This window comes from Lichenostomus cassidix, chromosome 3 (assembly GCF_008360975.1).
Source record: "Lichenostomus cassidix isolate B80296 chromosome 3, HeHo_3.0, whole genome shotgun sequence".
Classification (NCBI taxonomy): domain Eukaryota; kingdom Metazoa; phylum Chordata; class Aves; order Passeriformes; family Meliphagidae; genus Lichenostomus; species Lichenostomus cassidix.
The window spans coordinates 4,642,347-4,665,212 of NC_139483.1; the positions used below are offsets into that span (position 1 = coordinate 4,642,347).

General features: G+C 50.4%; 2 protein-coding genes and 1 long non-coding RNA gene across 5 annotated transcripts; 1 reads left to right on the forward strand and 2 right to left on the reverse strand.

Annotated features, from left to right (window-relative positions):
• Nucleotides 1–347: 347 nt before the first annotated feature.
• On the reverse strand, nucleotides 348–14,056 carry ZC3H6 (zinc finger CCCH-type containing 6). Of its 2 annotated transcripts, none has more exons than XM_085054110.1 (12): nucleotides 13,327–14,056; nucleotides 9,398–9,578; nucleotides 8,986–9,111; nucleotides 8,183–8,438; nucleotides 7,856–7,977; nucleotides 7,652–7,768; nucleotides 6,551–6,664; nucleotides 5,928–6,035; nucleotides 5,212–5,465; nucleotides 4,255–4,757; nucleotides 3,635–3,874; nucleotides 348–2,768 (listed from the first exon to the last, which is right to left on the reverse strand). In XM_085054110.1, the coding sequence occupies exons 1-12, from the start codon at nucleotides 13,416–13,418 to the stop codon at nucleotides 1,267–1,269; spliced, it is 3,615 nt and encodes a 1,204-aa protein (XP_084910236.1). In that variant the 5' UTR covers nucleotides 13,419–14,056; the 3' UTR covers nucleotides 348–1,266. The 2 variants fall into 2 exon arrangements, with proteins under 2 accessions (XP_084910236.1, XP_084910237.1); XM_085054111.1 differs by having other exon boundaries at nucleotides 13,621–14,055.
• A 279-nt stretch (nucleotides 14,057–14,335) lies between these two features.
• On the forward strand, nucleotides 14,336–15,363 carry LOC146438902 (uncharacterized). Its single transcript, XR_014850539.1, has 2 exons — nucleotides 14,336–14,644; nucleotides 14,752–15,363. It is a non-coding gene; the product is annotated as an uncharacterized LOC146438902 (long non-coding RNA).
• Nucleotides 15,364–16,394: 1,031 nt separating this feature from the next.
• On the reverse strand, nucleotides 16,395–21,885 carry FBLN7 (fibulin 7). 2 transcript variants are annotated; one of them, XM_085054122.1, is made up of 8 exons: nucleotides 21,730–21,885; nucleotides 20,348–20,507; nucleotides 20,078–20,248; nucleotides 19,574–19,699; nucleotides 19,354–19,491; nucleotides 18,816–18,953; nucleotides 17,655–17,793; nucleotides 16,395–17,534 (listed from the first exon to the last, which is right to left on the reverse strand). In XM_085054122.1, the coding sequence occupies exons 1-8, from the start codon at nucleotides 21,823–21,825 to the stop codon at nucleotides 17,162–17,164; spliced, it is 1,341 nt and encodes a 446-aa protein (XP_084910248.1). In that variant the 5' UTR covers nucleotides 21,826–21,885; the 3' UTR covers nucleotides 16,395–17,161. The 2 variants fall into 2 exon arrangements, with proteins under 2 accessions (XP_084910248.1, XP_084910247.1); XM_085054121.1 differs by lacking the exon at nucleotides 21,730–21,885 and having other exon boundaries at nucleotides 20,348–21,695.
• Nucleotides 21,886–22,866: the final 981 nt, after the last annotated feature.

Below are 22,866 nucleotides of genomic sequence, written 5' to 3' on the forward strand. Positions count from 1 at the left end.
AACAGGGAAGAGACTTAAAGCAGAGAAACATTCCAAAGGGGCAGGAAGCAGATGGCCGATTGAGCAGCTGGCACATTATTATTGGAAAGGCAGCTGTCTAGGAATGACTACATTTCCTGTGGAGGAAAAGCAACCCCAAAGGCAGGATAAGAGGTATGGAGGACAGTTGTGCTCTCCCATGCAAAACCTTGGGAATGCAAGACATACAGGATGCTCCACAATGGAAAATGGCGACTCTCTTCAAGAGACCTCAGGACCAGGCAAAACCACAAACCATCCCAAAAAACCCAGCTTTAGTCCACCTCATCCCAGCTGCCACCGTATGCACATGGAGTCATCACCAGGAATTAACTGTACCCTTTTTAATTGTTTTGTTAAAAATGTCGTCGAGACACCATGAATACAAGTACTGCAGTTACAGCCATACAAAAAAAGCAATACAAATTAAGCAGCTGAATACAAAAATACGTTGAAATACATGAACACCACAATGGAACTTGGAGCACTAAATCCCAATCGTGTAGGCGTGGAAAAAAATTAAATAAAAACCTTTTTTTTTCTCGTATTAGACAACGTAGTTTTCTCCACTTTGAACAGTTACTTTTGCTAGTTATGTACTTCACAATTTCTTCTATGTACAGCATAGAATAAAATACTTTTAAAAGATATGACATTTTTCATCCTCAATATGTGATATAGTCTCTTTTACACTAATATTGACTGCAGGAATAAAAACTGTCCGTGTCTTACATCAACTCATTGGAAAAGGAAGAGCGACACTTTCCTGTGGATTCATTTCCATGGGGTTTTCCATCAGAGTTCAGGGGTTTGGCAGTCCTGGAACAGTCTCTCTCCTGGGAATTAATGTACATAATATTGCTTGGATCTATACAAATGTGGCAATCGGATCTAAGTGGTGGTTGGGAAAGAGGCAGCTCACACATATACAGCTCTGGGGATTTTCCATGACTTATTTACAATGAAAGTGCTTTTCTCAGCTCTAACACGATCCGGGGGGATTGGTTTCCTTTCTACAGGTCAATTATTAGTTTCCCTGAAATTGGAAAAAAAAGGATTCTCTAGAAAATACCACAGCTTTGCAAACACTCGAGCGTACTGGAGAACTGCGTGTGGTTCGGAGATTAGCAGCTGAAAAGTGGTGGGAATTATAATTTAAAAATAAATAAAGCCAAAAGAGGTAACCCAGGTACAAAACAGCAGAGAACTGCAATATCCACAACGGTAAAAAGACTCCAAAGCCATCTGCTAACAAAATGGGGAAGCGGTTGGATCGAAAGTCTTGAAAACATCTTTTAAGGATTTATCATCCGACTCCCCGTTGGGATCGCTCTCCGGGGTCTGCGTTACCTGTCCGGGCTGCCTCACCTGCCTGGGGTCACTGTACTGCGGCCGGATTAATCCCGACAGAGCCTGGATTGGGAGATTATGGACGGCAGGAGCAGCGCTGGAGTGTTTAGCCTGAGATTTACTGGTGCTGTTCGCTTTGTCTGAAGCGGCTTCTGCTGATCCTTCCGTGGGTTTTTCCGTGTTGGAGGCAGCCTTCTGTTGGGATGCATCTTCCGCAAGACTGGGCTCGTTTTTACTGGAATTTTTCAAAATACTTTTTTTCTGGTTCTCTCCATTCTCTCCCGAACTGGCCTGAGCTGTGTCCGAGGATGAGCTGTGATCCCTGGGATCATACAAACTGATCCCACTGAGGATGGAGCCAGGAGTTCCCAGCCTAACGCCGCTGGACGATAACTTCGGCGCGTATGGAGGCAGAGCATCGGGGTCGGATTTCGGAGTTGTGACTTCCGAGGGCTGGGATGAGCTGGCAGCGGCTCTGGCGAGGCGGGGATCAAACTTGGGAGGGTGGGAATCCTTCCCGACTCCATGGTGAGCATCTCCACTCGACAGTCTGTGGAGTCTGGGATCAACGTTCTTTTGCAAGCGAGGATCCCCCAGTTTGCTGGAGCTACTGGCATGGGAATCCGTGGATGGATCCAAGTAGCCACCCCGGCCCACGAGGCTGTTTTTGGCCTTGGCAGCAAGCCGGGGATCGGCTGGCATCGCATTGGGATGCGGATCGTTCTTCAAATTCCGCAGTTTATTCAGTCTCTGGTCGGCAATGAGCGGAGGGAGCGGTAAATTGATGGAAGAGACGGGGTCGGGCTTAGGCAGAGGGATTGGGAGCAAGTCCTCGGGGGCCCACACGATGTGCTTGGCAAAGTTGGGTTTCATCAGGGTCACGTCCATCTTGATGTGGCTGAACTGCCGCAGCTGGGAGCGCGGATCTCGTAGCGTGACGCCTGGCAGAGGTTCCAAGGGAATGAGGAAAGCTCGTTCCCTCAGCTCTCTCTCAGAGTCCTCGTCATCATCATCCAGCCCTTTCTGCTTGACTTTCACTCCAGCATGGGGGTGGTGCAAATCCAGCTTGGCCCCAGCCAGGGAGGAGCCGGGATGGCCACCCTCGCTGACCTTGTGCATCCGGGGATCGCGGGCCAGCCGGGGATCCAGGGATGCCGACTCTGAAGGCTTCCTGGGAGTGGGCCTTGGAGAGGCTCGGAGTCTTGGGTCAGCAGCTTGAGGCCCCACACCTTTGTCTTTGGCCAGCCTTGGATCTGTAGGCATCCCAAGCATGTGCTGCTCCGTGGAATGTTGTTGCCGATTCCTAAAGTTTTCACTTTGCTTCTTTAGGGTTTTGAGGATTGATTTAACACTGCTCCCCTCTTCCTCCTCACTACTGGAATACCAGTTGACATTGTCATCTAAAAATAAAAGAAATTCCACAAAATTTAGATTATTCCAGCAAATAATCCCCAAGCAATCCAACACATTTACTCCATAATAGGAAACTTCTCTGTAAATTCGAACTGTAAAGATCCGATATTTAATCGTTCTTTGTGTTATAAAAACTACAATTTAAAATCATAAAAATCCATTTAATCAAAGAACTGCTGTAACAAAAAATCCCTGGACGAAGTAGAGATAGAATGCAGCAGAGCTTGGGAGTCTCTCCATATCCACCAATGTTAATTTGGGAAAAGAATCTGCTTTCAAACAATCCTTATCACTACTAGTGAAAAATAAACCACATTTAAAATCTGATTCTTGATAGAAGGAAAAGTAAAATGGCCCCTTACAGTGGTCTTTAATCTAGGTAAATGATGAATTTGCTGCCTTACTATCACCCAAATCCCAAGGTTTCTGGGAGAGGTTGACATTCAGGAAGGAAAGAAATCAGAATTTTATTTTAAAGGGTGTCAGAGAGGGAAAGATACTGCTCTAGAGGAAAAAGATCAAGAGGTGCAACTGCAAAAACAGGATCAAGGATGCATTTCCAGTCCTGGCTGCGAGAAACAACCTCTCTAGTTCAACAAGGGATTTTCCAAACTCATTATCAAACAAAGAACCTTTTAGAAGTACAACCAGATCCAAAAATTATTCATTGGAGCTAGGATGGACTAAGCCTACACTAAAATCCCAGAACAAGCTGGGAAGAAGAGCTGAAAATACTGAGTTTCTGCTTGGACATTCCCAAAAACTGAAGGGTGACAGGATGCAAGGCAATGTCAATGGATTTGTGGATCGTGGCCATTAAGTACATTGAGAATTCCCACCAAATCCTGCTCACCTTCATCTTTGCTCATGGCCCTCTGGCCCTGGCTGCTGGCAGAGTCTCCATCCCGTTGGTGCTTCTGGCTGAGCCTCACATACAGGGCCTTCTGCATGGCCGGCAGGAAATCCGGGACATTGATACCCTGGTTGTGGCCCATGTGGCCACCCATGCAGTCCGACTCGCTCCCTCCTGGATGCGACTCCGGAGCCATGAGGTGAGCCTGGTGATCCGAAAATTCTCCGTGCCATGCTCCATCTGCAGGACAAAACTCCAGTTAGCAGTTATTCACCTCAAGAAATGTTTACGGGCTGTAATAAATATGGAATCATATGGAAGGGAGCTTAAAGCGCATCCAGTTCCATGCCATGGGTAAGGACACCTTCCACTGGACCAGGTTGTTCCAAGCCACATCCAACCTGGCCTGAATGATTCCAGAGATGGGGCAACCACAGCTTCTCTGGGCAACCTGTGCTTCCCCACCCTCACAGGGAAGGATTTCTTCCCAGTATCCCATCTCAACCTAATGCAAAACATGACTTATACAACACAATTGAACGGCACCAGCTGAAAAAGCTGGAACACTGAAGACATTGCAGGAAGTTTCTACCCAAAGTTCATTCAGAAGATGTCCTTACCTCCGGAATTATTGGCTTGCTGGAAGTTATGTACAGCTTGGTGGGAATAATAGTTGTCATAGAAGTCAGCCGGGTTCTGCATGGTATCGTACTCCCCAGGCATCTGCTGGTACTGTGGCCCTGGGGGACAGTGATTGTCCCTTGGCATGTTCACCATGTGTCCTTGCACTCCGGGGGAATTGTAGGATCCTCCCATGCCGGGTGGGGTGAGGGGTGGCCCACCCTGCTGCCCCTGCATGGGCATTCCAGTCTGGTTCTGCGGGCCCATGTATCCTGGGGGAACGCCCTGCATGGGGGGGCTCTGCGGCATTCCTGGCCCTTGAGGGCCTCCACAGGGATGATGCCCAGGAGATCCGGGATGCATCGGGGGCCCGTTGTGTCCTTGGGACATGCCAGGACCTGGCCCTGGACTCGAGCCTGGATTGTACATGTGCTGGGAATGTGGGTCATTGCCCTGGAATGGCGGCCTCGGGGGCGATGCGCTGTTGTAGAAGGTTGGTGGCCTGGAGGCAGAAGAAAATCAAGGAGTCAAATTTTGGACCTACTAACACTAACAGTTGGCTCTCTCCTCCCTCTTCCACTCTTACTTGGCCTGATATTGGATAAAATTCCCAAAGGAGCACCGCTATTTTCCAACTGCACCCATTCCACATTCCTTAACTTGGCCAGAAACACGTCTTTTCCAGTACTTGCTCATCTCCATCAGCTTTGCCCAAGAAAAAGCCAATGACAAAAAGCTAGGAGCAGGGTATGAACTGCTCCATCTGCCGATGGAGGTGCCAAACCAAAGGCAACTTCTGGAAGGTCAGGCTTAATTTCCTTTCTATGGAAAGCATGAAATAATTCTGGTATCAAGTATCTGGCAGACCCTTAACTTAGCCCAGAATCCTGACAGGAATGATTAAAGATTAAATTCTAAATATCCAGGAGAGTTCTACCCAGAATTCCAACACCTACTTCTTCCCAATTTTGTGTGCCAAATCCACAGTGGGCTTCACGACGATTTCAAAAAGAGATGGGATTTTCTTATAATCTCCTGAAGGATCTTGGTAGTTTTCCATGTCGGACTCGGAGAAGGGATATTGCTCTGGGGGGGTTGGCAGGAGTCCGACTCCTGGCGGGGGTTTGGGAAGAGGAACAATGCCCCGCTTCCGGAGTTCCTCCAGTTCCTTCTCATCCTCATTCTGGGGCTCCTCCTCATTATTCAAAACCTGGAACAAAGCCATGTGGCAAACATTCTATCAGTTTTTCAGTATTCCCATTCAATTTAGTCTTGTGCCTTTTATTTAAGTATTATTTTCATATTAAAATAAACAACTTTCCTATTATCTTCTACAATACTGATGGATATTGACATCCAACTCAAAGGAATGCTAAACCCATTTTTGGGAGTTGTTTTCCAGGACACCAAATACCACCCAGAAAAATATTTCTCTATTTCAGGAAGGGACCATTTCCCATGAGTCCACTTCCTTCAAACAGGAGCAGGAGTTATTCCAAGATTCCTTTTGTTTTTAGTGTTGGACTCACATCTCTCTTCTGTTAAGGCCTGGTGGGCAATGACTAGAGAGGGAATATTCCAATAAACCAGAGTTCAGGGTTTCCCAGAGCACATTGAAAAGGCTCCTCCATCCTCTCCCCATCCTCATATTCCTCGCATCCGAATATCTCACCTTATCCAACAGCTCCTTGGTTTCCGCAGTCAGGGGAGCGTGAGAGAATTTGCATTTATCTCCTTGATAGCACTTTGCTCCTGTGTGGTAGAACTTGCAGGGGAATTCATGTGAGGAAGGAATTAAGGATTTCTAACAGTTTGGGAAGGTTATAAAATCCATCTGGGAGCTATCCCTCAATCCTTCACCAGGAATTCATCTTTATGTTAGGAGTTCTGGAAGCTAATAACCAACTTACCTCTATTTCTGTTTTAAAATCTCCTAAAAATTACATTTCTGTGGCCTTTGGATTTAGTTTTCAAATCAAGATTAAAAAGAAGGTCTCAATTCCAGAGGAAAACTCAAAAATAATGACAAAGAGGAACAGCTCAGGAGTCTAAAAGTGTGTGGATAAATGTATCTAAAGTTCCAGGGATTTTATCTTTGAAAATGTTAAAAATCAGTAATTTTATATCTATTTTTTCTCTTAAGGGAGAAAAAGAATGATCTTGTAATAAATCTACACAGTTACTGGTAAGAGTCTCTTAAGAAATAGTCACCCTGAAAAGTAATTTATATAAAAATAAATAGAAATAAAATAATGGAAATTAAAAATTCAGTTGGATTTTAATTTTTTAAAGGATATTGTGCAAATAAATGCAGTTCTCTCCTTTGGTGCAGTAACCCTGGATGTAAAACTTGCAGATTTCCTTTTTCTTTTCAATCTCTGCATCATGATCAAATTTACACTGTTCTCCCTATAAATTAAATGAAAAAAACAAAAAAAAAAAGGAAAAGGAAAAGCCATTATCCATCTGAAATTCTGAATAATTTAATACCATAGTGAAAGAAGAACATCCTCCTCAGCTGAATTTAAATTTTTCATCTTTACCAACACTAAATTGCATTATAAGCAATGAAAACTGTGACAAAGGGGGTCTGGACATAGAGAAAATTCCTGGACTAGAATTCAAAGGAATAAAAGGAGTGGTGACAGAAAACAAGCTGCTCTTACGATCCCTGTTCTCTGCCTTCTCCTGGGAATTTGCATTAAAAAGGCATTCAAATAATATTTTACTGAATTATTATGCTATCCATTAGGATTATTTTGCTGGATAGGGAGGTTAGGTATATTTTTAGAATTTATTTTCCTGAGAAAGGCACCAAGTGCTCTTTCAGTCCCTTTTAAAACTGAAGGTGGCAGCAAATACTCATCCGAGCCAAAGGTATTTAAAGGCAGCAATAAACACAACATTTCCAGTAATTTTCACTTCTATTTCTGCCATTCGGGAAAGAGACAGAAAATTCCACCTCCAAATCCCAAGGAACCAAATAAAAGTGAGAAGCATTCAGTGATTGAATTGTGTTTTCCAAGAAATCCCATTTTTGAGAGAGGAATTGTTTAGCGGCACAAAGAAATTCCTTCAAAGTTTCAAGATTAGAAGGAAATAATTTGATATATTCAGAAACTGTTGCCTATTTGGGGATTCCAGACTTGGAAGATTTGATGTCATCAATACATTACCATTCTCAGGATAAGTTTAGGATGTTTTAATTGAATATATTAATAAAACCACAAAATTTTCATAGAATTTAATTCAAAATGTGCAACAGAAGGGGATGTTCTTCCACAAATAATTCCATCTATAAATCCTCAGCATATCAGAAATCAAAATACAGGGTTTCAACACCCAAGTTTGCTTTAAATCAGCTAAAAATTAATTTTTGAAAGGGATCATATTTACCTTAATGCACCTCCCTTCGAGGAAATATTTACAGATCTGTTTGCCCTTGTGCTCCACCGTGTGCTGGTTGATGAACTCCTGGCTCATATTAACCCATTTCTTCACTGGTTTGCCATCCTGGAAAAAAAATCCCACATTTTATCAGCTCCTGTTTGGAGCACTGGTAATCCAGACATTTAGAATAAGGAGGTGAATTCCAGGTACCTCATGGAAGCCATCGGATCCTTTATTACCACCTCTGCCCCTCCCACGATCTTTGCGCTTCAATTTCTTTTGCATTCCACGCCCTCTTCCAACGTTGTAGTTGTTCCCTCGTTGGGAAATGCCTGGAAAATAGGGATGACCTCTTTAAAGGATCACAGAAATTAAGGGGAAATGGTTCTCTCACGGTATCAAAGAGAGACAAATGGAATAAATTAAATCCCTCCCTTTCTGCTGTTGGGAATGTTATTTCTAACCAGCCCAAATATTCCAGGGAAGCCATCCCTGGCAGCTTCCCTCACCCCAAAACACCACCAAAACTTCCCTTACCTTTCTGGATCCCTTTCATCCCCTGTTTCTTCACTGGTTCCTTTGGGAATGGAGGTCCCAAATCCCCACTGGAAGTCTCTTTAGCTTGTCTGTACTGTTTCAGCTGGTCAGCAAAATCCTCGTCTTTTTCCTCCTCATTGTAATTCCCAAAGTTTTCATCACTGTAATGACTGTAGTCGTCATATTCCTTACTTTTGACATTTTTTTTGTGCTGCATTTTCTGGGAACTCATGTAATTCCCTGACACGTGTCCATGCTGTAAGGAAAGGGATTGCATTAGGAAGCAACTCTGTATTTCCAAACCCCATCCCTCCAAACTGCTCTAAAGATCCATTTTTGGGGCTGTTTCATTACCAGATTTGCCCAAACAAGCATCAATAATACAGACAAAGTCAGTTATTCAGTAAAAATTACTAATTTTGATTTACAGACTCAGAAAAGCCAGGAAAATTGAGCTCCCAAAAAGCAGAATCAACTTTAGATATGGAAACGTGGTTTTTCAGGAGCTGTTTCCTCTTAGTCCAGTCTAAATCCAGTGCAGGCAATAATAAAGATTTCTTAATAGTAAAGATTCCTTAATTCCTACTGCCTGATGGAGGAAAAATTGGTACCAGGCTTCTTTTCTGCCACAGATCCTGCTTTACATCTGGGAGTCTCCTCAGGGAGATGAGAACTAGATGCTCTTCCAGAAATCCAGGAGAACGGGCACTGGGATTGAGCCAAACTTCTTCCAAACCCACATTGTTTATATTTTTGGAATGTCACCTCACAGAAGACCTGAGGAATGAGTTCCAACTTCCTACCTGACTAAAGGAGGAATCATAATCCCTGTAGGAAGAGCTGCTGCTTTTTTTGTGGGGCCTTTCCGTGCGCTCCATGTCGGAGTCATGGCTGTAGTCAGAACTGTCATCGCTGGAAGGGGAATTATGCTGGAAAAAAGAACAAAATAGCTGGGAATTTCAAGGGAATCATCTTATTTCCGTAAATACAATTAGCACAACAGTGATAAATTTACATTGTGCCTCTTACACTAAATACTCTCAAATGCCTCTGGTTCAGCTTCCATGAGCTGGGCTTAACTTTGAAGATATAAGACCAGTTTAAATCTTAATGGTAATAAAACCACATTAGTTCCTTCTCCAATTCCTTGGATTCTCATCCTGGACACCCATAAATCAAATCAGCACCTCCAAAATGTTGCATTTTTTTCCTAACCTTATGCTTGTCCCGTCTTCTCCTTTTGGACTTCTTCTTTTCCTTCTCTTTTTTGCGTTTTTTCCGGGATTTACGGTGGCCTTTATCATTTTTCTGTTTATCCTCCCCTTTTGAGCCATGTTCTTTCACATCCTCATAGGCTGCATCATCTATCTCCCCATCTTCCAGCTCTCCATCTTCCCTGGAGGAGGAAAACCAGGAAGACAATAAAATTCAATGTTATTATCCAGCTCCCCTGTCACTGGAAAAAAGCGGTTAAGAAGTCCAAAGCAAGCCCAAGCTGTGATTTTTGGGATAAATGGATATGTCAGGGAGAAGACATGACTGCTGTATGTCCTGGGACTTCCTGGAATTACATTAATAAAGTACGACTGGAATATTAATATTCCTGCAACACCTGCAGCTATCCCAAAAATCCAATTATGTTTTGACAATATCAGTTAAACTCATTCCCTCAAGGATCAATTGAAATATCCTCTTCCATAAAATATCTACTGAAAATCCTCCTTGGGAACAAAGTTGTTCCCTTTTCCCAGTTCCTTTGGGAATTACATTCATGGATCATGGATTAATCATGGATTTCCACTTCTGGGATGACTCCAGGACTGGAGTAACTTTCCAGGTAAACCAATCTCAGTAATACAACCCTCTGGATTGCACAGCAGAGGGAAGATTACGAAAGTCCTCTAATCCCTAAATTCTTTCCACAACATCCGAGCATTTTGCAAGCACTGGGCTTCAAGAATGTAAAAAGGAAAGGAAAAAAAAAGGAAAAAACCCCACAACAAGTGGATAAATATGGAATGAAAAGACAATGGTCAAAAATGCACAATTTCTTGGAAAATAAGTTATTTTTCAAGGAAGTGCCAGGGCAGGAATTCTGGTTTAGAAGCTTTTATTCCCATTTAAATCCCAAAGTGGAGCTGTGCACCAGGAAGGGAGAGCAGAACCTCCCCCTCTCACAAGTTCCCTCCCTCTTCCACAATCTCCAGATACTTGGAGCTCGATGGGTATGTGAAAACAATCCCAGAAAACATTCCCACTGTCTGAATGGATTCCTAGAGCATCTCCGAAATGAATCAGAAAGGCACAAAAGCCAAATGGTCTTCCAGAGGAAAGCAGCCTGGGCAGTTCCACAAGTATTTGGGACGGGAGAATCAAAAACCCCAAATTCTGGTATTTTCATTTCATTTCTAACCTTCAAACCTGGATTTTAACTCCCCTTCCTTGACCTTATTTCAGGTCATCCTTAAAAATAGAATTCTTTATGCCCAAAGAAGATTTACTCCAGAAGCTCCTTAAGTCCAAGATCCAAACCCAGGATGAATTTTCTGAAATATTCTGGGAATCTTTACCCTCAAACATTATTTAAGTCTTTAAATTTTGGGTTTGACTCACAGCTGAAGAAAGGTCTGATTTAATAATAATTTTAGGTTAGAATTCCCTAAGGTAACACCTTAAAGAGCTAAAATTCTCCAAATTTTGATACTAAGGTTCTGCTAAAGAAATTAGGAATTCATAAGGAAAATAATACCAAATAACAGTGAATTTTCAATGGGAAAATCAAATAAAACCAGAGGGGTTGTTGGGAGGAATAAAAAAGTGAAAGTAAATGAATGCCAAGTTATTTTCTGGGAAATCTGGCACTGATTTGTGTGTAAATAAATTTGCCTCCAACTTTTTTTCCTTCCCCTGCCATGGATTTACCCACACAGAACCAAGAAATTCTCACTAAATCCTTGCAGGATAAACCTTTCCAGTACCCCTGTGTTGGAAGGCTCAGACCCTTCATCACAAAAACAATGTCAGTAACAGGAATTAACTAAAAATAATTAAAGAATTCAAAGCATTCCTGGCTTGAGAAAACTGCATTAAAACAACCTTCCAAGTCGGAATATTCAAAGTGTGAACTGAAAGGGCTTTTTGCTGTTTTCTACTGTTCAAAAACACCAATAAAATCCAAGACTTTGGATAAACCACGATTAAAACAATGTTCCAAGTTAGAATATTCTAAGTGTGGCCAGACAGGGATTTTTTATTATTTTCTACTAAGTAATTTCTTTATAACTCAGCAGTTTAGCTCAAATCAAACTAGTAACAGAATTCCTGCTGCACAAATTGATTGGGAATTGTGAGGTTCCCAGCATGGGTGTTCCCTGCAATGAACTGGTTCTACTGGTCCAACATTTGCACACCTGATGTAACACAAAAACCAGGGGTTGGCCCTTTTTTGAAGTGAATTTACTTACTTTACACAGCAAAAGTTTTATAAAAAGTATAAATTACCCTATCCCAAGTCGTGTTTATTGTTGCTCTTCACCTCATAAATTAAAATAGGAAGCAACACTTGTAAATTACAATTAATTAGGTTATTAGGTGGCACTTATTGGCTCTATTTCACAATTACCAGTGTCAGAACTGGTTGTACTGGTGGAAACAGCTGGTGAGAGGATGAGAACTCCAAGCTGGAAAAGCTCTGCTCCCAGCACAACCCAGACTCACTCGGGCCTGTCCTCAAGGACTTGAAAACCCTGGATATTTTCAATCCCTGAAACACTGAAACAGTGAAAAGCCACAGCCTGATTCCAGGAACTCCACAGCACAGCTCCAGAGATCCCGGTGGATTCCTGGTGTGCACTCTGGTTGGAAAACTGAGCATGACACAACTTCCATCTTTCCCAAGGACAAGCAGGAAGGGGAAAACAAGAACCGGGAGCTCTGGGCTCTGCCTTGAACTTGCTCTAAACCCCAGGCCTACTTTAGAGATCACTTCCCAAGAACAACCAGGAAGTGGAAAACAAGCACCAGCAGCTCTGGGCTCTGCCCTGACCCTTGCACTAAATCCCAGGAGCATTTCCCAAGGACAAGAAGAAAGAGGAAAACAAGCACCAGCAGCTCTGGGCTCTGCCCTGACCCTTGCACTAAATCCCAGGAGCATTTTGGGACCATTTCCCAATTTATAACACAGAACTTGGGACTCTTTCTCCAGGAAGGAAACACTTGTATTTACCCACAAGCCTTTTTTTTTTTGTCTGTTTGTTTTTTCCCAGTGTTTTCCGGTCATCTGAAGTACCACAAAGGGCTGTGGAGCTGTGTGGGGGGGAGGCCAAGCTGTGGGAACCCCAAAACCTCAGCGTTTTTAACTCCTGCAGCTGTGTCAGGAATGCTCGGAGTAGATGTAGGCTCAAGGACTGGTAACTGCCACCCTGGCACGGTATTTTTGGAACTAGTTAGGAAGGCCAGGGCTGCCTGGAGAAAGGATTTGAATTTCCAGCAGCTGCAGGAGAGAAAGGGAGGGAGGGAAGGAGGGAGGGAGGAACAGAGGTCCTTTCACCAGGAACAGGACTCTGGGTTTCTGCGCATGGGGATTGAGAGGTGGCAAAGATAACGTCAGTCAGCCCTTAATCTGCATAAAAAAGATCCAGTTAAATGTGTAAGGTGGAATCTGGCAAGAAAATGACGTTAAATATGGCTCTAGTGAGAGATTGTGGTATCAACAAAAACAGCCAAAAATAAAAAACCCGCCCAACTCGGAGCACCCTTTCCTGCCTGAGACACAGAACAATGGTGACATTCAACAGACACCCCCTGGAAAGTGCAATTTATGGAAAGAATGGCAAACAGCCCCCCTTCCCAGCCAGAATAAATCAATGAAGATGTAAAAACGCATGCATTCCAAAAGGAAAAATTAAAACCTTGCTAAAAAATTGCACTTTTAATGCAGTGACACCCCCCTCCCCTCCTTGCATTCCCCACCACCACCATCCCGCTCCAGCCTGAAGGTGACCTGCCCCCCAAAAATACCGTTAACCCCCTCAGGCACATTAACAGAGCATCATCATCATCAGCATCATCAGCATCATTACCAGCATCACCCCACTAAGTACCACCATTATGAGAAGCGGAGAGAGAGAAGAATGTTACTCGACCTTTCGTCCCCTGCATGTTGCCTGTCAGAGTCGGGCATGTTTGGGTCAAGAACTGGGTTTGGGGGTTTGGAGAACAGGCTTTCAAAGGCCATTGTGCCTGGCTGTGGTGTGGTGAGGAGGAGGAGGAGGAGGGAGGTGGAGGAAGGCAGGGCCCCGCCGCTGCCCGCGGTGCGGAGCGGCGGGAGGAGGCGGCGGCGGCGGCGGCGCGCACGGCCGCGCTGGGGGCGGCTCGGTGAGGAGGAGGAGGAGGGCCGGGCCCCTCAGTGAGGAGAGATGATGAAGGTTTGCACTCACGGTTACTTAGTGAGACACTAACGGGCACTCAGCGCCCGGGCCCGGCCGCCCCGCGCGGGCGCTGCGGGGAGGCGGTGGCGGCGGCGGCGGCTCGAGCGGCAGCCCCGGGGCACAGGAGAGCGGGAGGACACACACACGGGGGGAGGGAGGTGCTGCTGGCCGGAGATGGCGGCCCTAATTCTTCCTTACAAACATGGCGCCCGCGCGAGGCACTCGCACAAAATGGCGGCGGCGGCTGAGGGAGGAGGAGGAGAACGGCGGCAGCGGCGGTAGCAGCGGCGGCAGCGGCCCCCGGCGCTTTGCCCGCACACGCTCGCTCAGCGCCCGCGGCCCGCACACGCCGCCGCCGCCACAGCGTCTTCCGCGCCCGCCGGGGCCGCGATGGCGCCGCGTCCCCTCACGCCGCCGCCGCCCGCCGCGCTCCTCCTCCTCCTCCACCTCCGCCGAGGTCCTGGCCCCGCCCCCCGCGTGCCGCCATTGGCCGCCGCCGCGGCGTCTCGCCCGCTCATTGGCCCCTCCGCCACGCCCATCAAGTCCGTAGTGACGTCACGCGCGGGCCCCGCCCTCCTCCGCTTCCCCTCGGCCGCCGCCGCCGCCGCCGTGCGCGCGCTGAGGGGGCGGGGCCTGGCGGCGCGCGGCGTCACGTGCCCCGCGCGGCGTCACGTGACGGCGGCGTCCCCCCGGGAATGGTGGGGGGAAAAGGGAGGGAAAGGGAGGGAAAGGGGGAAAAGGGCGGCGGCTTCCGCCCGGCGAGAAGCAGGACGGGCACCGGGAGCGGGAACGGGCCTTCCCTCCCGCCGCTGCGTCATAGCCACCCCCCCCATCCCCGCCTCACGCGCTGGCGGCAGCGCCCCCTGGCGGCGGGTGTGTGTGAGGGGAACCGGCCCCGCGCGTCAGTAATTAACGACACTCCTAATTAAATCAAGAGTTTGTGGCCCCAGGGCGGGACCAAAATGTTCCCTGGAGTCGCGGGTGGGGTCAGAGCGTGACAAAAACCGGGATCAAGTGGTTCAAAGACAGCCATGTAATAAAAACGTAGCGGGCGAAGGGAAGACGCGTCTGTCAGAATCACCTCGATGAAGTTTAATTATACATTCCCGGGAAAAGTTGTATTTTTTTTTCCTTCCCCAGGCTGTCTCCCTGCCTCGCAGGACTTTTCAGGACACGGGGCTCGGCTTTTTCCGGTGCCAGCAACCCTTGGAAAGAATGAAGTTTATTCAGGTAGAACACTCGCGTGGATTCCCGCGGGATTCCCAGGGTAGGAGCCTCAGATCCTTACGGGAAGAACATCTCCCTTGGGCCTCACACACCTGAGCAAGGCGAGCAGGGACAAAGGTCCACATCATCAGGGAAATAAGATAAATCCAAGGGAAGGGCTGGAAAACAGCATTCCCCCAGCTCCGGGACTGAAATAGGCTCCAAGGGCGCGGTAGTGGTGGCTGGGGACAATCGTTAGGGTTAATTAGGACTAATTAGCCGCATCAGCACAGGTAGAGCACTGGAGTTGGTGCCCCACAGGGCTCAGCATCATCTACCCAGGCCGGAATAAATGGATTCTAAATCTGGACTAAAAGGAAGAATCCTACAATTTTGGTTAAATATTCAGGGGTGAGACATGGTGATTTTGGGGCAGCACATCTAGAGCCAGCTGTGCCCACCAAAGGGGAGCAGAAGCATTCCAGCTATTTTTTTCAGCTCCCAAATATTATTATCCCAAATAAAAGTTGTATTTCAAGACCAGAAGAGCCTCTCTCTGCAAATTCCAACCTCGGGAAGTCTGAAAGATGCTGGAGCAGCCGCTCTGGGAAGGGAAAAAAAAATCCCCTTTTGTCAACTGGAATGGCAGCCAGAGGTTGAGAAAGGCAAAGAGCCGAACTTAAACTTTTCCAGGGCTGGAAGGGAGAAACCAGCTCACCCTGGCCTCGGGAATTAGGAAAATGTTGTCAGTTTGGGATCGTGCCGCAAGGAAAAGCCTCCAGAGCGCGGTCCAGGCGCCCGTCTCCAGCTGTGCTATCCGGAGAAAGCAGCAGATGGAAACTATTCTGCCCCATCAGGAGCTTGTCCTCTCCCAGATTCCTGCTTTTCGGCTCCCGAGATTTTGTTATCATCCCAAAATAAGGTCATGGCCTGTTAGAAGAGCGTGTCCAGCCAGGCTGGGAAGTGCCAGGGAATGGGAGACAAGAGGGACAGGAGCAGCCATGCTTCCAGAAAAGCATTTTCTTTTCATTTTTCAGGACTTTTTTAAGCACTCTGGAGTTTTCCCTTCCCTCCCCCAGCACAACCCTGGGATACATTTCCCTGCCCTGCTCCGCATACAGCTGGAGCTCCCGCCAATCCAAACATCCTCCATCCGCCGACAGCAGCCCTGAATGTCCCTCCTTGTTCTGGCAGAGAGATCCAACCCCTTCCCAAGCTCCCATACCCCCCAAAAATACAGAAGCTCGATCCCCCAAAGGAGACAGATCCATCTTGGGAAGCCTTTTTCCCTGGGGCAAGGAGTGGGAATGGTTTTAGTGGGTGCAGCTCAGCAGGATATCAGGGAGTGAGGATTCCCAGAGCGAGGATTCCTGAGGGGAAGGATGCTCTGGGCTGAGAATGCTCAGGGATGAGGATGCTCCAGTGGGAATAAGCTGCCTCCCAAAAACAGCATAAAGCAGGAAAATAAAACCATGGATAACATGTTCTTGCCCTCCCAGACCCCACTTCCCCTTGGACTGCTCTGGATGAGCATTCCCCCCATCCACACATCCATCCAGTGCTTCACTCCAGTGCCATCCTTTACATCATCCTTTAATTGTACTAAATCCAGCGGGATGAGGGAACATGCAGAACATGCACAAGCAGGAGGGTGAATCCCCCTGGGAAAAGCTGAATCCCAGCTCTTCCCAGTGTTCCTACATGGGGATGGAGGCTCTGACTGATGGAGCAGGGAATATTCCCACCTCCTCATGCTGCTGAAGCTCTGCTGTGAGGAGGATCCATGGGGGGATCCCCATTTGGGAGGTTTAAGGAGCAGGGATAGCCCTGGGATTCCTCCTTTGCCCTTCTCACCGAGGAGGGCATCCAGGTGGATGTTCATGGAGTTTTCCAGCCCTGATCAATCCCAAGGAATTAAAGCACTGGACCTCTATCCCAATCTCGGGATGCCAGGGGGATTCTCAGCATCCAAAGGGAAGTGGAGGAGTGTTTTTAGGGAGCAGGGCTCCGTGTGAGCAAGGCAGGAGAGCAGGAAAGGCCATGAGCTTTCCTCCTCCTGCACACTCAGCTTCACTGCTTCCTAAAGGAAACATTGGGAATCAAAGCAAATCAGGGCTGTGGTTTCCATCTGCTGTTGTAGGACATTGTCTCTCTAGAGCTGGGATGAGGACAGGGCTTCCTGCTTCTTTCCCATCTCCTTGGATTTTCCTCCTGCACCTAGGCAGGTGTAAATTCACCTGGGAAGAACCTTAGGACAGAGGGGAGGCCAGCTGGCTGAGGAGCAGCTCCAGCCTGGAATTTCCCCAGGAGCTGCGGGATGCTGAGCAGGGAGGAGGAGCCACCCCTAAAACTCATAGGCCGAGACAAAGACAGTGATTTTGGACAGGTGCTTGGCCTGGAACACCCGATCCAGGTACTCGGACATGTCCACATCCACGTGGATGACCCGGGGCCCCTGGAGGCTCTGCACCAGGATGAGCTCCCCGGTGTGCCGGTCGGAGCGCTGCACCACGAAGTGCCCGCGGTAATTCCCGCCCGCGATTCCGAAGCGGAGGCTGTCGGGTCCCGGCCGGCCGGGAGCTGCCGCCGTGGCCATGCGGAACAGCGGCGCCGGAGTCTGGAGGTTGGAGGGAAGCGGGAGGTAGTGGAAGGAGATGGTTTTGGGAGCCTGGTGGCACAAGCGGCTCTCCATGGGGCAGGGATTGCGCTCACACTGGCTGCAGAGGCAAAAGGAAAAGCGACGGGAGATTTTCGGGAATGCAGCACCCACGCCCCCCGCCTCGCTGGCACTGGATCCATAGGGATGCCGTGCCATGGATTTTGTGCCCCACACTTACAAGGGGGAGGTTTTGACGTAGGAGACGTTGCCGGCGGCAGGGGGACACCGGGCAGTGACACACTGGAATCCCCCACCCGTGTTGATGCAGGTGCTCCCACTTGTGCAGTTATCCTGGGACAGGGAACACTCATCAATGTCTGGAAAACAGGGGCAGGCAGCGGGTCAGGACTTGGAAACCTCCAACCGAACTTACCTTTCCATCAGAAAATGGGCAAAACCACCTTGAAATGGATCAAACACAATCCAAAAAATATGGCAGTATGGCTGGGAGCATCCCAGAATCCCATCTCCTCTCTCCAAGCTCTTCCCTGGGCCAGCATGGGTTAACAGCAGCCCTCTCCCAGCAGGAAGGCAGCTGCTTTTCCAAACTTTCTGCTTGGTTCTTTGGAAACACCATCCCTTTTTATTTACTGAACACCCATGGGACACCTGGTAGGAGCTGGAATGCAGAGGATTTGCTGGGAGCATTAGCAAGATGCCGTGGAACACATAAAAATCAGGGAGGAAAGGAGAAAGCAAGATTTTCTCACCCTGAACTGCAGCAATCAACAACTTCAGGGTACAAAAAATTCCCTGTTTTTCTGGAGACTTTGAGCAGCTCTGGCCTCCCACCATCTCCATCTACTGCCTTCCACCTGCACCCCAATTCCCATGGGATTGGGGGAGACACTGCCACCCTCTGAGCTGATCCTGGAATTCTGGGGGTTAAACACCACTTTTGGTTCTTTCCAAGAATTCCCTGCTCCAGGAACATCCCCACAGCCATAGTTGGGATCATCTTCAGGGCAGTGCAGACCCAAAGTGTTGCTCCATCATTCAGATAGGGAAAGGGAGAAGAGAAGGAGAAGACGGATGGGAGAGGAGAAGCCATGCTTCCAGGAAAGCATTTTATTTTCATTTTTAGGGGTTCTTTTGAAGCACTCTGGTGGAGGTTTTCCTTCCCCAATGCAACCCTGGGATTCATTTCCCCACCCAGCACTGCATCCCAACAGAGCTCCTGCCAATCCAAACATCCTCCATCCACTGCCATCCCACAAAATATCACTCCATCGTCCCCCCTCCCCTCCGCACCAGCCTCTCCCTCTCTCCCTTGGAAATTGCGAAAAAATGGGGGAAAATGACAAAGCACTTGGGAACAAGTGGATTCCAGCGCCCTCACCTTCACAGCTCTTGCCGTCGCCCAGGAGGACATACCCGGCGGGGCAGGAGCAGCGGAAAGAGCCGGGAATGTTGACGCAGGCATGGGCGCAGAGCCGGGGTCCTCCTTCCCGCTGGTACACCTCGCACTCGTTGAGGTCTGCGGAGACAGGGATTCACCAGGATGTCACTCCAGCCTCCTGGGAAAACCCAGGCTGGATGAGAGGGCGGTGAGGCGGGCTGGGAACGGGCCGGTGGAAGATTCCAGGGTGCAGGATCAGGGCTGCCACCAGTGGTGTCCCGCAGAGGGCGACACCGGGCTCGCTTTTCACTCGTCCATCCATCCATGACTTGGATGAAGGGCTTGGAGCCTCCCGGACGAGTTTGGAGGAGCGGCCGATCCCCCAGGGAGGCTGTGGAGTCTCCCTCGCTGGAGATATTCCAGAGCCATCCGGACACGATCCCGCGCCGTGTGCTCTGGAATGGTGGGACCGAGCCGCCTCGGTCCCTTCCAGTGTGACTCTGTGCCAGCCCCGCATCCCAGCGCTATCCCAGCTCACCCTGGCAGATCCCATTGGAAGCCGTGCCGCTCATGTGGAAGCCGGGATCGCAGCTGCACTGCTGGGTCTGGGCGATCTGGGCACAGCGGGGCTGCCGGCTGAACGCAGGGTCATCCGTCACGCTCCACTGGGGAGGAGCTGCGGGAAAACGACGGGATGGGGAGCTGGAATGAGGTGCGGGGATCAAATAATCCCAGTTCCCCCAGCAAGGGTCACCCACCGGTCTGAGCCTGGTACTGGCAGGTGCTGCCAGTCCAGGGCGCGGGGCAGAGGCACTTGAAGTGGTTGAGCCCTTCCAGGCACGTCCCGCCGTTCTGGCACGGGCTGCTCGAGCACTCGCTGATCTCTGCGGAAAAAGCGACCACATTCCGCGTTATCTCCTTTTGGGAAGCAAGCTACGCCGCATGTACCGGGATGCTTTGGTAGCCTGCAGCGTGTTGTAGCCATGACGCTTTTCCCCCGCATCTCTCCTACTGAGCTGCTCCAGCTGTAATTCCCAGTTTTCCTTAAAACTGAGAAATCCCAAAGCACAGGAGCTGCAGCATCCCTGGGGTGTTGGCTGGCTGACACTCGGGGTCATCCCAAAGCCATGGGAGCTGCAGCATCCCTGGAACTTTGGGGGGAAGCTGTGATCCCTCCCCTCTTGGAGCACCTCAATATCCCCTCCCTCTTTAAATGAATCCGCTTTTCCAAAAGACATCCCAGGGCAGTTAATAAGCAGTACCTGCACAGTGGGGCTCCTGCCCTGTCCAGCTGCCATTGGCTTGGCACATCCGTGTGCTGGAGCCCAGGAGCTGGAATCCTGGATCACAGGCAAAGTGAACCTCGTGATCCACCAAATATTTGGTACCGAATTTCCTCCCGTCCGCAGGGGCTTCGAGGGCAGGACAGGAGGCTGCGAGACAATGTAAGTGGGATGAGTTGGGGGCAGGCCTTATCCTTCCAAGCCACCCTTTACCTGTTCTTTTCCTGGAAAATTGTCCCGAGGACTCACCAGCGGGTGGCTCTGGAGCCGCCTTGGCCAGGGAGGCGTGGATGGTGCTGAGCCGACTCCTCACGGCGCGCAGCCCCTCGGAGAAGCGCGTCTCCTGCCCCTTCAGCAGCTGCTGCATCTGCCGGATGGCAGCCAGGAGCTGCTGCCTGCTGAGGCAGCTCTGCGGGAACAGGGATGGGGACGGCGATGGGGATAGGGATAGGGACCTCCCTGTGCTGCCACTCCACCCAGGAGCCAACCTGCTGCCTGTGGGAGGAGGCTGGTTCGGGAGCTCCCCAGCATCTGATGTCCTCTGAGTGCCCTGATTCTGTGTTATCCCCCACATTTACCCAGATCCAGGAGTTTTTTCCACCTAGGCCTGCGCTCCAGGCAGGGCTGGGATCACTTTGTGGGAGAGATGCTATAACTCATGTTCCATCCTGCTGGAGCTCCAGCCCTGTCCCACTTCCACATGACAAAAGAAGAGGAAAACAGCTGTCTTGTGAGCTCTGCCGGGGCCAGGAACGCTGGTGGGACTCCTGCCTGCAAACCGATCGCTCCCACGGGACTGACTCATGCCGGAGACGGGCACCGTTATTATGGGATTCCTGTGGAATTGACTTGAAACCGAGGGAAAAGAGCAAAGCCAGTTCCAGAGCTCAGAAACCCGGGGAGCGCAGTGAGGAGAGAGCACACAGGGATTGGGCTGGGGGCTATGGAATTCCGGGAAAGTGAGCGGAGCCGGTGGGCTCTGCCCCACCTGGTCCAAGGGATTTCCTCCCCCCTTTCCATAACCGCACTGTGGAATGATTCCCGTTTCCACAGAGCTGATGAGGGTTGAGGGAGGACAAACACAGCAGCCCAAGCAAGGCACTGCTTGGTGCCCTCTGCTTCCCCAGGACCAGTTGCGGGGGTCGCGGGCTGCTGGCGGGGATGAGCCCGGCTGTGCTGGCAGCTCTGGGATACCCCGAGCCCAGAGGAAGGGAGGCAAAAGCAAATAGATGCTGGCGCGTCGCTGCCTTCAATAAACAGCTCTTTGTTAGGGCTGGCTTTAACTCCGGGAGCCAGCACGAGCTCCAGCGGGATGCTGAGCCATCGCAAAGCTAGAAAATCCCCCCAAAAAACCCCGAAACGGGGATTCTTTGCTCCCGGTGTGCTCGAGGGCAGCTTCAGGTGTGGGGTAGGAAGGGGGAAAGAGCCCGAAAGAAGCCGCGCGCGCTTTAAGCGCGGTTCGAGCGCGGTTCAGGCGCGGTTCGGGGCTGTGCCCACCTGTTTGCCGGGGCAGGAGCGCGGGCAGCGCCGCGGGGCTGTCGGGGCGCACGGGCAGCGCGCAGCGAGCGGGGAGCGGCGAGGAGCCCCGCGACCCCCCCAAAGCCCCTCCCGGGGTCCCGGTCCCCGCTCACCTGGGCGGCCGGCGCGGCCGGGAGCGGCAGCAACAGCGGCAGCAGCAGCAGCAGCAGCGGCGGGAGGCGGCCCCGCGCCCCCCGCGGCCCCGCCATGGTGCGGTGCGGCCCCGCCGCTCTCCGGGACCGGCTGCCCCGCGCTCTCCCCGCCCCGCCCGCGCCGCCCCCGCGCTGCCCCGTGCAGGGGACGCGGCGCTTCCCCGCCCCGGCGCCGGGCCGGCCCCGCGCATCCCCCGGGACACCGGCGGGGCTCCTTGGGCATCCTTCCCGCGGGACACCGGCCGCCCGTGTCCGCAGGGGCTAGGATGCGGGAGGATGGCTTTTACCCCCAGTTTCTGGTGGTGCCGGGACGAGCGGGCACCCTGCGGGAGCCCCCGACAGCCCCCCCGCTCCGGCTGGGCCGGGAAACCCTTTCCCAGGCAGCACCCCCTGCCCAACTCGGTACCCCGTTCTCCAGCTCCTGCACCCCTGTCCCAGGCATTGCATCCCATTCCCCAGTCCCAGCGCCCCAGCCCCAGACCAGTACCCCCTTCCCCAGCCCTGCACCCCATTCCCCAGCCCTAAACTTCCTCCCCAGATCCTGCACCCCCTCCCCAGCCTGGTCCCCCCCAAGGAGAGGTGCTGGGTCTGGCTGCAGCTGCTGCCGAGCAGCTCCAGATATGGAAGCAGCAGAATTCCCCCCAAACGGAGAAGGGGCAACGGGGGAGGGCTTGGCCATGGCTGGGGGGCTCCAGCCCTCCTGGAAGCCCGCTCAGGCTCCTGTTTCCCCGGTGTTGCAGCAGGAGTGATGGTTCCTCAGTGCATGGATGGGATGGATGGAAACCCATCACGGAGAAGGGAATGTGCGAGCACCCACTGTTCCCACGGGGGCTCTGGTTGCTGTTCTCTGTGGGGATTTCTTGTGGTGGGATGTTCCCCAGCAGGCTGTATAGCTGGAGCCCCGATCATCCAGAGGACTGCCCATCCCAAAAATCTCAACACATGATGGAAAAGGGGGAAAGCACCAGACCCTGCAAGGCTGGCTGCCCCCTCAGCACCATCCACCCCACCCTGCTCTCCTCCTTCTGGAAAAGATGAATAATTACAAAAAAAATAATGCCAGTGTTAATTCCAAACCCCTGGGACTTCAGCCCAGGA